At 56.6% G+C, this 16,964-nt stretch overlaps 1 protein-coding gene across 1 annotated transcript in view; it reads left to right on the top strand.

Annotated features, from left to right (window-relative positions):
- The first annotated feature begins 652 nt into the window (after positions 1-652).
- LOC136302504 (olfactory receptor 6E1-like) overlaps positions 653-16,964 on the top strand; it is a 32,739-nt gene continuing 16,427 nt past the window's right edge. The window contains 4 exon segments of the mRNA XM_066205978.1: positions 653-684; positions 686-1,024; positions 1,026-1,159; positions 1,162-1,595. Of these exon segments, the coding sequence (XP_066062075.1) occupies positions 653-684; positions 686-1,024; positions 1,026-1,159; positions 1,162-1,595 (939 nt within the window).

The following is a 16,964-nucleotide window of genomic DNA, read 5'->3' as shown; positions in this document are numbered from 1 at the left end:
GGGATGGGATGGGATGGGATGGTGTAGGGTACCGTGGGGTAGGGTGGTGTGGAGCGGTGAAATGTGGGGATTGCACTGTGGGGGTGGTAAGAAACTTGGCAGGTGTAGGGATTGCAATGAGGTATTGGGTAGTTTTTGCTCTTGGAGTAGTGGGTCTAGAGGAAGGGAAAGCAAGAGGCACTTTTTGGAGGCTCCTGTTGCTTGTAGCAATTTTGGGGCCTAGAAGTGCATTCTGGGAGATCACAGTGAAATTGGGAAGGCAGAGGTAAAGGTCCCAAGCTGTGCAGGGCTGAGGTTACGTGGCAGTGATTTGGGGAGGATAAGGGCACCACATTACAGAAAGGGAGGAAGGAAGAAAGGAAGGAGAGAGAGAGAGACAGAGAGAAAGAGAGAAAGGAAAAAAAGGAAGATTAAATAAAAGGGACGGCGGGACTACTCTCCAAGAAACTACTGGGCAAGATAATATTGGGCAAGAAACTAATCCCCAAGAAACTATTGGGCAGGAAACTACTCCTCTAAAAAGTACTGGGCAACAAAGTGTTTGAAGTGCAATCACTGTGCTGTATGGCAAGACTGCAGGAAAAGAAAGAAGCAGAGAAGGAAGGATAGAAATGTTTGTCCAGACTGTGAAATTATCGCCCTTGTTTTTGTCATGTTCCTGTCTCAGCACGAAGAACTGGAATTCTGCACCAGAAAATGCAACAGCAGTTACTGAGTTCATCCTAGAGGGTTTCCCAGAGCATGATCCAAGACTGCGGATGTTTTTATCTCAGGTCCTTCTGCTCATGTACCTGACAACAGTGATGGGGAGTGAAACCATCCTTTTCCTCCTGTGTGTGGATCACCACCTGCAAACCCCCATGGACGTTCTCATCTGCAGCCTGGCCTTCCCGGAAATCTGGTTCACATCCTCCACAAGCATCAAATGGTTTGTGATGCTGAGTTCTGGTCAGAACACTCTCTCACTAGGCAGCTGCTTTGCCCAAAACTATTTTTATTTTGCCCTGGGCTGCACAGAGTTCTTCCCTGGTTGTCATGTCCTTTGACCGCTGTGTTGCCATCTGCCACCCTTTGCTCTATGCTGACATCACAAAGCCTCAGCTCTGTGTCCACCTGGGTGTTGCTGCTTGGGTCCTCGGCTTTGTCCTGCTGAGCTACCGCTGCTCTTCCTCTCTGAGCTGTCTTTCTGTGGCTCCAAGATCCCCCATTTCCTCTGGGACAACTCCCCCTTGTTCAAACTGTCCTGCTCTGACACCAGCCTGCTTTGGGAAACAGACTCTGTCTTCTTACCGTGTGTCGTGCTGGGCTCCTTGTGTTTGACTCTGGCATTTGACATCTGCGTCCTTTTCTGTGTTCTGCATCTTCCAGCAGCCTCTGGGAGGAAGAAAGCTTTGGCCACGTGTTCTTCCCATCCCATCACCTTATCCATTGCCCGTGGGAGCTGCATTGCTCTCTGCACGTGTCCTGCAGAAGATGTTTCCTTGAGGACCAACAGAACTGGAGCTCTGCTGAACACAGTCCTGTTCCCATCCCTAAATCCATTCATCTGCAGCCTTGGGAACAAATCTGTGATCCTGGCCCTGAAGAAATCCATTGCCAGGCCAAGAACAAAGCCTTTCCTCTAAGCATGGTGCATTTCTGGAAAGCCATCCCAAGGATCTGGTATCATCTGTTACACAAAACCAGTGCCTGTGTGTGCAGCCTCCAAACACGGCTGCCTCAGGAGATTGATGCTCCTGCTGGGTTGTGTCAGGTTAAGAGAGAAGAGACTCATCTGCACTCCCAGACAGGGCACCAACAATGGCAGCAGGACAAACTCAGTTCATTCTCTGCCCGGGCTGCTCCCGGGCCCATCTCAGGAGAGCCACCAGCTCATTAAGAGCCCATCTCTGGAACAGAGAAGAGCTCAGAGGAACAGTGGCAAGTGACAATCCAAATTACAGCTCCTGAGCGATGGACACCTTGTCCCAGCTCCTTTCCTGGGACAGCCATCAGCCCTGCTTTGAAACCCCAAAGTTTGAAACCCCAAAGTCACCCTCCCAGTAAAGAAAGACTTTCTCCTGTGCAGTCTAAACCCTCCCTGGTACAGCTTTGAACCATTCTCACACGTTCCATCCCAGGATATCAGGGAGAAGAGAAAGGGAAATGCAGGGCAGAGCCAGGGGGGCAGCGAGATGGGAGTGTGCAGCCTGCAGGGACACAGCAGCAGCTGTGGGACAGCGCAGGACAAGCTGTGCTGGACGTGGCCAAGGGCCCGGCAGGGCTGGCAGTGCCCAGGAGAAGCCAAGTCTTGGTGCCCTGGGGCACAGCAGGGTCTGGGCCACCAAGGGCTGGGAGGGGACACCTTGTCCTGAGGCCCTGGGGCCTCCTGGCACAGCCCCAGCAAGGCTGGGCACTGTCACCCCCTTGTCCTGCTCTCAGCATCCCCCCACATCCATCCCAGTGGCCCCAGGGATCTGCTGGGACCAGTCCCTGGGGAGCCTTGGTCAGGAATGGCCCTGGGGGGCTCCTCAGTGCTCCCAGGGACTGCAGGTTTTTCAGAGCACTTTGGGTTTTGCTTTTGCCTGGGAGTCTCTGAGGGGTTTGTGCAATCACGGCCTCCAATTGTCTGCTGTAATTAGTCCCTTGAGATGTTTTGTCACTAACAACACTCAGTGGGGCTCATTAATGCCTCAAGTTACTCAAGAGTCATTAAAGTACTACTTTTTGACACTGAATCACTCTGAGAGGTTTGTGCAGTCATGGCCTCCAATTATCTGCTGTAATTAGTCCCTAGAGAGGCTTTGTACTGACACTCAGTGGAGCTCATTAATGCTCTGAGATACTCAATGTCTTTTAAGGTACTTTGGGTTTTCCTTCCCACACTCCGTCTCTGAGAGGTTTTTGGGCACTCTTGGCCTCCAGTTCTCTCCTCCAAGGAGTCCATGAGGAGCCTGTGTTGGGGATGGACCTCGGTGGGCCCCAGGAATGCTTTGAGACACGTTGGGTTTTTCCTCTGACTTGGACTCCTGGAAAGGTTTGTGCCATCTCCTCTCAGGCCCTGAGGGCTCAGCACCAAATGCACCACGGGGCTCTTTGGGATCAAGCAAGTCCTGACAAACCACGGCTCTGCCTTGATTTCCCTCTGCTCTGGTGCAGTTCATTAGGAAGGTTTTGTACTGCAGTTATGGAGAAAGATTTCAAAGAGCTTCTAAGAAATTCACATTCCTGTTATAAAGGGTGTGTTTTATCACTGTTCTCTTTGGAGCAGAGGTGATTGCAGCATTCTGTGATTGATATTGATCCAGGGCCTCTCCTCCAAAGGCCTGGCCTGGCCAGAGAAGCTGTGCCTTGAGGTCTGACCCAGTGTGGACAACCTTGCTCCACATTCCCCAAGCCCATCCTGCCTGTCCTCACTCACCTGGGACCTGCTTTGCTCAGAGAGCTGCCTGCACTCAGGCAAAAAGGGCTTTTCTATTTTTGAAGCAACGTAAAACTCGTAATTTTCCCCACTGAAAACAGACACACTCCTCAAGTGTGTGCCAGCCCAAGGGGCCACCAAAACCACTCCAGCCCTGCCCTGGGCCGGCTGTGAGGGTGGATCAGCATCCCAACCTGCCCTGGGACACTGCAAGGGGCTGTGGCCACGGACACACTGGGACAAACTGGGGACAATGGCAACACTGTGGGGAAGACTGGGGAATACTGGGGCGTGCTATGGAAGATACTGGGGGGAACTGGAAGGGAATGGGAATGAACTCAGGTGTATTGGGAGGGACTGGGCTGTACTGGTGATGAAATGGGCTGTAAAGGGGGGCACTGAAGGGCCACAGGGGTAGAACTGGGCTGTACTGGGGATGAACTGGGCTGTACTGGGAAGAACTAGAGGGGTTGAATCGGCTGCTCCCGCCTCCGCAAACTCCCATTTGCCGAGGCTCCCGCCCGTCACCGCCAGCACCCAATCAGTGCCAGGAAACCGGGGCCTCGGGGCGGTGTCTGGTGTCGGTGCCACGTTTCGGTTTTGCCTTCAACTCCCGTCATGCACCGCGGCCCAATTGAGCCCCATTGCACCCCGGACTACAATGCCCGTCATGCCCCGCGCTCCACAGAACCCCGCCCCCGTATCCCCCTCCCCCCCATGTGTACCCTACGTTTCCCCCAGACCCTCCAGGATCCCTAAGTGCCCCCTCAGTATTTATTTGGAACCCCCCAAAATCGTCCCCGACTCCCCTGAATGTTCCCAACCCCAGAGATGCCCGTTAGAGCCACTTCTGGGAATTCATCTCCGATCATCCCCCGTGCTCTCAGAGCTCTGCCCAACACAGTCTCGCGCCGAAAATTCCTGCTGTGCCCCGTGTCCTAAAGCGCCCGGTTCGAGCTCCCCAAGTTCCCCCCAATTCCTCCCGAACCGCACACGTTTCCCCCGAGGGCCTCAAGTCGCGACTCGGACGCAGACGTGTCCGCCAAGCGCCTTCCCGGACCCGCCACAGCTCGGCTTTATGCACTTCCGGGACTACAGCTCCCAGCATGCTCCGCGGCGCACACAGAGCCCTATTCCAGCCGTGACTCCGTCTCCCGTCATGCCCCGCGCCCCGCCGACAGCCATTGGAGCCGCGCCTCGAACTCCCGTGATGCTCCGCGGCCCCGTTACACCGTGTTCTACCCGCGCCTACAACTCCCATCATCCCCCGCGCCCCAGAGAGTCCCCTCAGGGCCCCCAAGTGCCCGCCCGGACCCCGAAGGGCCCCAGATTCCCCTCCCTGACCTCCAAGTGCCCACCCGGCTCCCCCAGATGTCCTTCAGACCCCAAATTTTCTTCAGATTCCATCCCCAGGTTTAGAACTGCCCCAAATGTGCCCCAGAAATGTCTCCGTGGACCCCAAAGTGGCCCCTTTTACCCTGTCTGAGAAAACGATAAAGAAGATTACAAAAGGAGTAAAAATAGAACTAATTAGCATAAAGCGGGATAGAATCAATAGCCAGATGTTGTCAATGAATTAATGAAGGGAATTGTGTTACTTAAAACCAATGACCAATAATTTTTTGGGTCGCTAAAAATGTATCAATTTTTTTAAATACATGTAAAACATAGGTTAAAACGTATATAATAATATTTTATATATTTATAAGTATTATTATAATTTCCTTATAATTTTTTTAAAAAAGAAAAATTGCTAATTTACAAAAATTATTTCAGATGTCAGTCCTTGGTGGGTGATTTCAGACACGGTGAGGTTGGGGTGAGGAGCAGGTTGTCCAAACAGGGTCAGCCTGCAAGGGGCTCATTCTCCATGCCCAGACCTCCTAAGGAGACACTCAGCATTAAGATCACTTGGGGAATGTTTCTTTCACCTCTTCAATGGACTGAAAAATAAAAAAAAAATGCAGCCTTGATTAGAAAAACAAATCAGGAGATGCACTTTGAAATCTTCCTCCATAAGAGAACTCCAGACTGGCTCCAAGCAGCTGCACAAGCCCTGGAGACAAAGACAAGTGAAGGAAGAAAAGGAGGTTGTGACTGCTTTCTGGATTTGAATCAGCCCCATGCTGGATTTGGGGCTGAGTCCAGAAGCTCCAGGCACTGAGAGAAGGTTGAAGAAGCTGCTCAAGGAAGCAGAAGCAAAACTCCAAGTCCCTTGGAGCATCCCTGGGCCCCACTGAGGGCAGGGAGTGCCAAAGGCTCCCCAGGGACTGCTGAGAGCAGATCCTTGAGGCCAGGATTGCAGGGAGCCGCAGGCTGTGAGCAGGGAACTGCAATGCTGAGCAAGGCCTGGGCTGGTTGGAGGCAGCAGAAAGGCCAAGCCCTGAGCCCAGGCCTGGCACAGCAGGGCCTGTCCCTCCCGGGTGGCTCGGGGCTGCTTGTGGGGCAGTGGGATGGGAGGGGCAGCGAGGACAAATGGCACAAAGCTGTGTGACACTCCCGATCCTCATGGCACTGCGGGCCAGTGTGACACAGCAGGGCCTCATGGAAACAAGAGGCCGTAATGAGCCTGCGGGGCTGTAACACCCCAGAACACTGAAATAATGGGGGTACCCAAAGGTTCTCTTACTCGAGTTTGGTGCACAAGGAGAAATGCCAACCAGATAGTCTCAGGATGAACAGATGCACAGAATATTCTTATTTGCAAGGAACAGTCAAGGATCATAAGTCCAATTCTGAAGTTAATGGCCCATAGAGGGATGGAACCCTAAACCTCGGTGATATTAGCACCATATTTTAACCAACTGTGCTAAGAGGTCAAAGCAACACACAGCTCTACTGGCAAAATGGAGAAAATCAAGGAACTTGGAAAACCATTTAATGGTTTTATTGTGGAGCAGGCCCAGCTGAGACACCCTGAGAGGAGCCCAGCGCTCCTTGCCCCTCTCCGCAGACACGTCAGCGTTGTCTGCTGTCGGGATGACCCCGGCTGTGTCAGGGGGTGCTGCTACGTGGACACGAGACAGCCGGTCCTGTCCTGCTGGGTCCCAGCAGTGCATCGCAGCAGTCCTGCATCCCCGTCAGGATGCCGGCCAAGAGAGGTCCTGGAAGCTGAGGGAGCCGATTTGAACCTTGCGCGGGTGCCTACAGGTCAAGGCCATGGGCGTTCCCTCAGGATAGAGCAGTCCTGAGAGGTCTCTAGAATTCAAAGAAATCAGCAGACAAATGCATTGTCCACCAAAAGCTCTTTGACTGGCAGGAGGTTAGGGCTCTGCACCCCACCACAAGGCTTCTTTGCCACGTCCAGATTTCAGTGGGTTTCTGTAGGAATTCTATCAAAAATACCTTCCGTCTTTAGACTGCTGAGGTGATTCCATAGGCAGGGGCTTAGAAAGAAACACATTGCGTCAGAATCCTAGACTTGAAGCTAATATCCACCTGCTGGCCAGGAGGAGTCTCAGCGCACCAAAGCAGCTCATCTTCCTCACCCCTTCCCTGCACAGGGCTGATTCTGTAGCCGCCCTTAGGTCTTCCCCAAGGCTATGTCTAAAGCTTTTTGTCAAGTCACTCTCTTGCCAAGTTAGGCTTCCAGGTTTTTCTTATGTTAACTGGTGCTAAGTACTTCTGGATATGTGTGCTAAGTACTCTTTCCTTCTGTCAATTGCCTGTGCTTCCTTACATCAAACAAAGGCCTTGTTTGGTTCCTAAATGTGCCTGATGCTGGCCCAAGTCTTTTGGCACTGCTTGCTCTCCTGTGGCATGCTCCACCTCCCCCGAGAGTAAAGAAGGAGCTGGAGAAGGAGCTTGCCAGGCTGCTCTCCATCCTTTACCAGCAGTCCTGCTTAAGCGGACAAGTCCGAGCTGAGCGCAAATGGAACAGCCGAGCACGGGAAGGGTGGGTGGGAAGGATGATCCAGGAACCGTAGGCCTGGCAGCCTGAGCTTGCTGCCGGGGAAGGCCTTGGAGCACATCCTCCTGAGTGCCATGCCACGGCACGTGCAGGGAACCAGGGGGTGGGAAAGCTCTGCGGAGGGATGGGGACAGCTGTGGGTCTTGGCAGGGTGTCGAGCTGGGGTTGGTGTTGCTGGGCGTGTTGGGGAAGGAGTCGTCTGGAAGAGGAGAGGTCTAGGCTGGAACTGGAGTCACTTTGAAGGCACCACCTGTGGTATGGCACAGCTTTGGTTATGGAGGACAGAAGGAATAGCTGGGACTTTTTCTCTTAGTCATCCTGCTTCTCCTGCAGAGAAGAGGAGGGGAGAGCTGTGCTTTCTTGGCCACTTAGATATCTGTAGCAGGGGCAGGATTAGGCCTTTTGCAATCTACTCCTTTGTTTGGGCTGCTTTTGTAACACTGAATGGACTTTCATTCGTGGAGAGCTTTTATTCCTTAAGAGAATTAGGCTCTTAACATGCCTTCCTAGAAAAATGTTTGAAACCAAAGCAAGGCCTTTATTTTGCCTCTGTGTGGTCTTATGCTTTGTAAAGTGACCTTCAGTGGATGACCTTAAGGCAAATGTGTTGCGGCTTTGAGGTGGGAAGGAAACTTCCAAATCTATCAGGTTCTCAGGCCATTGCTATTAATTTAGGAAGTTTGCAACTTTTTGGAACTACTTGAGTTGAGTAATGGGAAGAAAAGCTTTCCTGAACTGAAGATTCTTAAATGCCAGATCCTTCTCTGCCTCTGCTGTCAGGGTGATTTTGTGCTTCAGGAAATGGCTCCAAGTAGAAAACAATTTCAGCATGGAGTAACAGCTTCTGACAGAGCGCAACAGTTTCCAGCACTTGATCCAGGTGCTCCTGACAACATGCCCTGTAGGAAGGAGCACGGCCTCCAGCGCACATTGGCTTTGGCTGCCCTGTGGCAGAGAAGCGCCCCGGGGCACAGGTCTCTGGGGCAGGAGATGACACCAGCACTGCCAGGGCTCAGGGGGCGGCAGCTCTGCTTGGGCGGGGGCCCCGTCACACCTGCCGGTTTCAGCGCTCCCCTGGCCCCAGGGCTCAGAGCAGCATCCGTGCCCTGGCCCACACGTTCCTCGTCTGCGTCACACCCGCGGGTTTAGGACGGCCAGCGGATGGGGACGTGTCCCAGGGAGGCCGTGCCAGCTTCTGTGCAAGGCCCCGTGGCCTTCCCGCTGCGGCTGCGTCGGCAGCCCTGGGGGCTCCTTCTGCTGCCCTGGGCCCGCAGAGCCGGGCAGCGTTTGTCCACGGTTTGAGCCGCTCCGAAAGATGCTGTCTCAGGGCTGTCTTCGACACTTGGGGTGAGGGATTCCTTCCAACCTGGGCCACCTTGGCTGGGCTGGGGGTGGCCCCAGGGCAGGTGGCAGTGTGTGCATTGGCCCTTTGTGACACAGTGCAGCAGCGGGGTCACCGCGGCATGGAACGGGACAGGGTGTCAGAGGACCCTTTGTGACCCGTGGCGACATAGGTGCTGGCGGTGGCGCAGCCAAGCCACAGTGCTCGGAGCAGGCGACGGGACAGGACGGGATAGAGCGGTGTCGTGAGGAGCCCCCCCAAGGCACACTCATTCCCGTCTGATCCGGAGCTTTTCCGAGGCGTTATTCCTACAGGTGACCTCGAGGCCAGACCACAGGACTTGGTGACCTGTGGCCTACCCGAGGCTTCTCTTTTGCAGGTACCATCGAGGACTTGTTGACTCGGAGCTCTTCTGAGCCACCTCTCTAGAAGGCGCCCTCAACACCACACTCTGGCATGGCGGGCAGATTTCTTGGCCTCTTCAAAGTCTTCAGGGGGGAAAGAAAGCAAGGCCGTGGAGCACAACAGCCTGAAGAGCCAGAGCAGCTCCAGCCAGTGCAGGACGGTGAGTGGCAGAACTGGGCCACAGGGCTGATGGCTGCAGCCAGCTTGGCTCCGTCCTCTCCCACCTGTTGTGGACATGCCCAGGGACAGGACGGAAGAGGGGCTGGGGCTGAAGCTGGCAGTGCCCAATCTCCATCCCCTGGGGCATCCTGGGGCAGTCCCAGCCTGGGGAGGACAGGGCTGGGCTGTGTTCTCCGGCCTCTCCCGCAGCCTCTCAGCTCTGCCTGCTCTTGCTCTTTGCCAGATGCAGCCACGGACGGCACACAAGAGCACAGGCCTGCCAGTGGCCGCTTCCGCAGGACACTGAAGGTACCTGCAGCCCTCCCCACCTGGGCTGGGCCTGCTGTCACTGCTCGGCTGAGCACCACGCTTGGAGCGTTCCATGGAACATCCCTGGCTTTGTTCCCCTGCAGATGTTCCCGAAATTCCTGCGCATTCGGCGTAGGAACACCAGCAGCACTGCAACTGCAGGTACAGCCAAGCTAAACTCCAGGCTGACCAGCTGCCAGGAAGAGCCTGATGTCAGCACAAATTTGACTGCACACTCAGAAAATTTTGTCACTGCAGTGAATGATCTCCGGGCGAAGGCTGTCGTCATGGAAATGACCGAGGGCACGACCATCACAGACACTGCCACCAGAATGACTCAAGGCCTCCCAAATACTGACAGCACCCCCACTCCCACCATGACTCATGCTCCCACCGTGGATTTTTTCAAGGAGCGTTCTGTTTCTCCTCAGCAGCGGGTAAGCAGCCTGGGGCCAGGGCTGGAGGCCTCCCAGGATTGTGTGTCCCCTCATGCCACTGGGTCCTCTCAGCCTCTGAAGCCATTAGAGTACTGTGGGAAGGGAAGCTGGAGAAGTTGCTCCCTTAGACAGTGCTCCAAGTCTTCCCCATGCCTCCTCCAGGTACCAGCCATTGTTAGGAATATTCACCAGAGACTAGCATCCCATGCTACTGTGGATGCCGGGATGCAAACTGACATTGTGAGGCTGGCTGACGAACACCCAGCGGACGTGGTGCTGACCCTCCTGCGCTGTGCCCCAACATGTGACAGGTATGGGCTCACCTGCCTTGAGAGCTCAGGGCTCACCGACCTTTAGGGCCGTGGCCCTGCACGGCCTGTGCAATGGGCCCTGCCAGACAGGCAGACAGGTCCAGGACCCTCAGGCCCCTCTGTTTCCCGAGCCTGCTGCCATGCTCCCTCCCTGCCCTTCAGGGCACCGGGGCTCTGTCCCCTGGCCCCCAGACCCGCACAGGGCATGGTAGTGTGGCTGAGATGTCCCTCTGACAAAGAGCTCTGATCCCACAGAGCTGCTGCCATGATGTGGAGAACCATAGGCTCATCGAGTTCCACAGTGGAGAAGGTGCTGCCAACACTCCTCAGTGTGATGGAGGACTGGCCTCTGTCTCGCATGTTCACCTCTGATGGGGACAACGAGGACGTCTTTGCTCTGGCTGTGAGTTCCTGGGCATTTGCTCACCCCCAGGTCGCCTCTCCAGCAGCTCTCCATCCTCTCCCTGCCTCAGGCCCTGGGCTGAAACCTGGGCCAAGGGCAGGCTCAGGGGGCACCAGGCCTGCTGCTCCCCCTGCGTCTCCCCGGGGGCCCTGCCACATGGACACCTCAGCACTGAGCGCTCTCCTCGGCAACTTCTTTTGCAGGCAACTCTGGTGGTGTGGGTGATTGTCCAGGTGCCTGAGTGCCATGAGGCACTGATCCTTTATTCCTCTCGCCTGTTTGTGGCTCTGCTTTTCCATGTTGTCATCACCACACAGCAGATGCCACCACAGGAAGTCGATCGCTTCTGGAGAGCATGCCGAGAGGAACACCGCCTTCCCAGCGACCCCAACAGGTCTCCGCCCTCCTGTCCTTCCCATGTCCTTGTGGCCAGTGCCAGTGCTCCCAGTGTGACCCAGGCTTTGCTCTGCACACAGGTTTGCAGTGCAGGCCATGAAGTCCCTGCTCTGCCGGCTGGAGTGTGACAATGAGGTGATCGCTGTGGAGTCCAAGCATGGCTGGGACACGCTGCCCTGTGCTGACACCCAGCACTATGCTATGGCTCTGCTGGCCAGGTGAGACCCCCTTCTCCCTGTTCTCCCTGGAATTTGTGCCCTGTGCCCGGGCTGCCCCACACAGTCCCTGTGGTTGTGGGCCAGAGGGCCTCGTCACTTTAGGGATGGCCGAGCAGACTGGAAAAGGCTGGGAGAGGAGGGTGCACAGGAGTGGCCGCCTCCCAAAGCACCCACGTCCCCTGCAGGGATGCTGGGGAAAGACTGCACCTCTATGAGTCAGTCCTGAGAAAAGTGTGCTCCCCCACCTCAGGCTCTTTGTTCCTTTTTGCCCCTGACAGGGAGATGCGCCATGTCTCAATCCCTTTGTCTTCCTGCATTGCAACCCACTTGCTCCGGCTGCTCAGCATTGAGAAGCCAGGCTGCGATCTGCCTCTCCTGGCATTCCTTGTGGAGGTGAGCCTGAAGGCCAGCGCGGCCTCGCTGAGCTGCCTCCCAGCTCTCTTCCCTCTTGCAGCCGCATCCCTGGCCTGGTATGGCACCAGGGCCCTGTGCTGCTGCCTGGGGCTGGCCTTGTGCACTTCTGGGCTCCTGCCAGCCGGGCCCTGTGCCACTGCCCTCTGCCTTTCAGGTCCTGGAGTGCCTGGACTTTACTAAATGTGGTGGCTGGGTCCTGATAGTCGTGTCGAGTTACCTGCGGATCGAGTGCAGGCAGAGGTGTCGCCTGGCGCTCAGAGGCCTCCTGGTGCTCAGCAAGGATCCCCTGATGGTGAGAAAGGGGCAGCACCTGAAGCTGCACTGGGGAGAGCAGCCCCATGGGCTGGCTGGGCTTCAGGAGCTGAGGCAGCTGCTCCCAGCTCTCCTGCCTCAGCTGCCCGAGTGCTTTGGGACAGGCCTTTGGTCTCTGGGCCCTGCGGCAGCAGGCTGGGCTTGCAGTGCCAGGGCGCTGTCGCTGGTGCAGCTGTTGACGGCTTCACAGCGCAGCCTTGTGTTCCACACAGGCCAGAAAAATGTGCTGTCTGTCTCAAAGCTTTGTGGATCTGCTGGGCGATGAAGATGGCGTGGTGGTTGCCCTGACCCTCCGTGTGCTTACTGATATGCTGAAGAATGAAGACATCCTGATATCCAGCACCACCGCCCCAAAGCTGGCTGAGGCACTCCTGGCGCTCTTTAACAATGTAAGGTTCGGCAACTCAAGCCACAGGCATTGGGTGCTGCCCAGAAACTTTGCGCTGTCTGCATTTTCAGGCCTTTGCCTAGGTGGGCCTGGAGTAATTGGTGTAATCGGTGCTTAGGTTTTTTCCTTTCCTCTAGGAAAATAGCTTCATGCAACTGCTCTCCATTGACCTCTTCCGTAAGGTGATGGAGGTGGTAGTGGATGAGGGAAAAGAACCCCTGAAGACAATTGTCAACAAGAGCCTGCACCTCCTTTTAATCTACTGCCGTGATGAGAACCGGCGTGTGGCAAATGTGAGGTTTTGGGCATCCCTGGGAGGGGGCTCAGCCACCTCCTGCCCTGGTGCCACACAGACTGCGTCCTCCTCCAGGCCTTGGCACAGGGATGCGGGTCCTTGTGCCCTGGGCTGTGGTGCCATCTCTGCATCTCTGCTGCTCTTCAGGCCTCTCGGGAAACCCTGCATTGTGCGGCCAAGTTCCTGGAGAGGAGGGATCTGGAGGAGCTACCGACCAAGGAAGATCTGTTGAATATCGATGAGTGTAAGGTAAGGATGGCTTGGAGAAGTGCCAGCCTCAGCCTGGAGAAGATCCGTGGCCGCGGGGCTGGCAGCCGTGGCCCCTGCCCAGCGCTGCACCCAGGGGCTCCGGCCTGCGCCCCACACGCCGCTCCCTTCCCTGGGCCCCGCGGGCTCTTCTCCAGGCTCCTGCGGCCCCGAGCCGGGTGCCCGTGGAGTCCCGGCCCAGCGGGGCTGCGGGGCGGGGCGGCAGCGCCGCTCCCCGGGCAGCAGCCGGCCCTCTGCCCCCTCCAGAGCCCGGCACCAGCGGCTGCTGGCCGGGCCTCAGGGCCGTGCGGGCAGGGGAGGCCGGGGCTGGGCGCGGCCAGAGCCCGGCCCAGGGGCTGAGCCCGCGCCAACCCTTCCCTCCTGTCGCTCTCTCCAGCTGGCAGACGACAGGAGCCGAGCGGCCGAGCACCTGCAGAACCCACAGGAGTCCCTGCGAGAGGCGGCCATGGGGTTCATCGGTGAGCCACGAGCCCGGGGTCCCTCCCTGGCCCGCCGCAGCTCGGCCCCGGCCCCGGCTGCTGTCCCGGCTGCAGCGGCATCCGGGCCCGGCGCCGTGGAGCCCCGCCTGCCCTCGGGGCTGCTGCCGCCTTCTGGCAGCCGTGCCCTGGGGCGGCAGCAGGCAGCAAGGGCCCGGGCTGAGCCCTGCCGGGGCAGGAGGCCGTGTGGCCACAGGGCTGGCAGCGGCGCTGGCAGGGAGCCGTGCCGCTGGGGCCGTGACACGCTCTGTGTTCACAGGCATGGCCGTGCGGTTGATGAGGATGTAGCAGGGAGAGCTCCAGCTCATCGCCAGGGGTGAGTGAGGGCAGCGGGTTGTCAGCGGCTCTCTCTGGCAGGGGAAGCTGCACTGCCTGGGCCGAGAGCTGCAGTCCCCGGCTGTGGAGGGCTTTGCTCCTTGTGTGGACGAGGGCTGGAGAGGGCACAACACACAGAGATTTCAGGGGCACGTGGGGGATTCGTGGCAAGCACCTTCTGGCTGATCCCAATGTCTCCTGCTTCCTTCTGGGTGGGATGGCCCTGGCAGGAAGATCTCCTAGGGTTCCCACAGATCCCGGCTCTGACCATGGCTCTGTTCTTCTCTCTTCCAGCCCTTCAAACACAGAGGCATGACAACAGCCCGTCATGCACTAAGCTGGAAAATGAAGCCCGGTTTCCCCAAAAAGCTCAACAACTGGGGACGTCTTCTGAAACCAGTGAACCAGTGTCCCAAGAACACACCGGGAGACACTGAAGAGGACACCATCTCTCAGTGCTGCTGGAGCTCCACGCACAGCTGAGGCTGAGCACAATTCCCATGGCTTCAGACCTTTCCCTGTTTGTAGTTAGCTCCCTCCCTCCAGCCCTCAGACCCTGCCCATGCCCTTTTTTTCCCTCCACTCTCCAACCCTTTTGACAGCTCCTTCCCTCCCAGCCCTCAAACCCTGCCCATCCCCCCTTATTCCCTCCCAGCTCATCCCTTCGACTTTCATTAATAAACACTTTGGCTTCTTCACTTTACCTGCGTCTCTGTGGAGCTGAAGCGGCGTAAAAACCTGAGCCCTGGAACACACAGGCCCCTGCTGCCGTCCTCTTGCGCGCTGTCTTTTGTGCAGAGACACAGAGGAGCGAGGCCGCGTCAGGCTGGAAAGATGCCTGTGCTGAAGGTCCAGTTCCACAACACTGTGGAGTTTAAGGTCCAACTGAGCAGCCTGAAGCTCCTGGATTTAGGAAGAGCCAACCTGAGTATGCTCTGAACCCAGCTGTGAGGGATTCCATGGCAAGCATCTACAGAGGGCAAAGGAGCTTGGAATGCTGAAAGCTTTCAAGAATAGCTTCCTGAAAGCACAGCAGTGCTCCATCCTTGCACAGGGTCAGGGAGAGGGCAGAAGCAGAGACCATCAGGCCTTAACAGGGAGCTTTGGGTGTGCCTAAGGGCAAGTGAAGCAGCAGCAGCACGGTGGCCGAGACTCGGACGCGTGACCGAGCCAATGACCCGAGCGCCATCAGGCAGTGCCGGGATCCTGGCTGCGGTTCTGGTCCCCAGAGCTGAGGAATCGCAGCCCCTGCCTCAGAGCCTGTCAGAAAGCCAAGCAAGTGAGAGCAGATGGAGGGCAGCCTTCCAGTCTCTCCTGGGCATGGCCACAAAGCAGCCCCTGCTTCTCCTTCCTCTGCCTGTGTTTGGGGTGTGCTGATGGCAGCGCCAGCCAGGCTGTGCTCTGTGTTCCAAAGGCTGTGGAGAGCGGGCATGAAAAGTGCTGTGTGCACAGTGGAGAGTCCTGGAAGGTGCTGGCAGGAGCGTCCTGCGGGAATAGGGCTCTGGTCTCTGGTCGGGAAGAGCCTGGTTTTGCTGCTGTGAGCGCAGGCAGGCGTCGAGGCAGGTGAAGAGGCAGCGGGCAGCTTGTGTTTGTAGAGGGTCTGGGGCTGCATGTGCGAACCTCCACCTGGAATCACACTGGGGGAAATCCCAGCTAGAGCTGGAGCGCCTGTCCAGAAAGGATCAGAAGGAATTCAGCCTTGCCAGGGTTTCTTAAGAGTGTGTTGGTGTTCCCCAGGAAAGGTACACATTTGGGGAAACGCCTCTGGGGGAAAGGGGCTTGCTGCGGAAGGAAAGCGCTTTCCTAGGAGCTCCCGGTGCTGTCGGAGCAACTGTCCCCCTTTGGCTCTCTGTGGTCCTTTCAGTCCTTGAGGCCTGTTGCACTTGGCAGATGGACAAGGGAAGGGAGAAGGCTGTGAAGAGCGGGTTTGGAATCCACCTGGACCTGCGGAGACCAAGGCCAACACCTGCAGCAGGGTGTGTTCCCCCCCTTTGGACACAGGTGTGAGCAGGAGCATCACTGTCCAGATGCCAGCCCCAAAGCTGTCTTTGAGAGCTGTGAATTCAAAGGCCTTCACGCACACACCTCTCACATCTTACCTGTCTGCTGTGTTTCAACTCTTGGCAATATGCATTTGCCTCTTGCTTGCTGGAAGCTGCTGCGGCCCAGAGGGTCCGCACCGAGCTGGGCTGTGTGGGCCAGGCGGCACGGAGAGTCTTGGCTGATCTTGGGGTGTCCGTGGCCTCAGAAAAGGCTTGGAAGGTTTGCCTCCCAAGGCGCCCTGCTCACTGGCTCTCCCTGTGCATCTTGGAGAGAACAAGGCAGGCATTTCTGGCAGCTGGGCATTAGCAGGCCTTCAAATGGGGGCGTGTTGAGGAGCAGGCCCAGCTGAGACACCCTGAGAGGAGCCCAGCGCTCCTTGCCCCTCTCCGCACACACGTGAGCCTTGTCTGCTGTCGGGATGACCCCGGCTGTGTCAGGGGGTGCTGCTACGTGGACACGAGACAGCCGGTCCTGTCCTGCTGGGTGCCAGCAGTGCCTCGCAGCAGTCCTGCATCCCCGTCAGGATGCCGGCCAAGAGAGGTCCTGGAAGCTGAGGGAGCTGATTTGAAGCTTGCGCGGGTGCCTACAGGTCAAGGCCAAGGGCATTCTCTCAGGATAGAGCAGTCCTGAGAGGTCTCTAGAATTCAAAGAAATCAGCAGACAAATGCATTGTCCACCAAAAGCTCTTTGATTGGCAGGAGGTTAGGGCTCTGCACCCCACCACAAGGCTTCTTTGCCACGTCCAAATTGCAGTGGGTTTCTGTAGGAATTCTATCAAAAATACCTTCCGTCTTTAGACTGCTGAGATGATTCCATAGGCAGGGGCTTAGAAAGAAACACATTGCATCAGAATCCTAGACTTGAAGCTAATGTCCACCTGCTGGCCAGGAGGAGTCTCAGCGCACCAAAGCAGCTCATCTTCCTCACCCCTTCCCTGCACAGGGCTGATTCTGTAGCCGCCCTTAGGTCTTCCCCAAGGCTATGTCTAAAGCTTTTTCTCAAGTCACTCTCTTGCCAAGTTAGGCTTCCAGGTTTTTCTTATGTTAACTGGTGCTAAGTACTTCTGGATATCTGTGCTAAGTACTCTTTCCTTCTGTCAATTGCCTGTGCTTCCTTACATCAAACAAAGGCCTTGTTTGGTTCCTAAATGTGCCTGATGCTGGC

The sequence above is a fragment of the Chamaea fasciata genome, unplaced genomic scaffold (assembly GCF_029207755.1).
Source record: "Chamaea fasciata isolate MVZ Bird 193981 ecotype frontalis unplaced genomic scaffold, bChaFas1.0.hap1 SCAF_29, whole genome shotgun sequence".
Classification (NCBI taxonomy): Eukaryota; Metazoa; Chordata; class Aves; order Passeriformes; family Sylviidae; genus Chamaea; species Chamaea fasciata.
The sequence above is the reverse complement of the archived record's forward strand: the minus strand, read 5'-3'. Positions and strand labels throughout refer to the sequence as shown.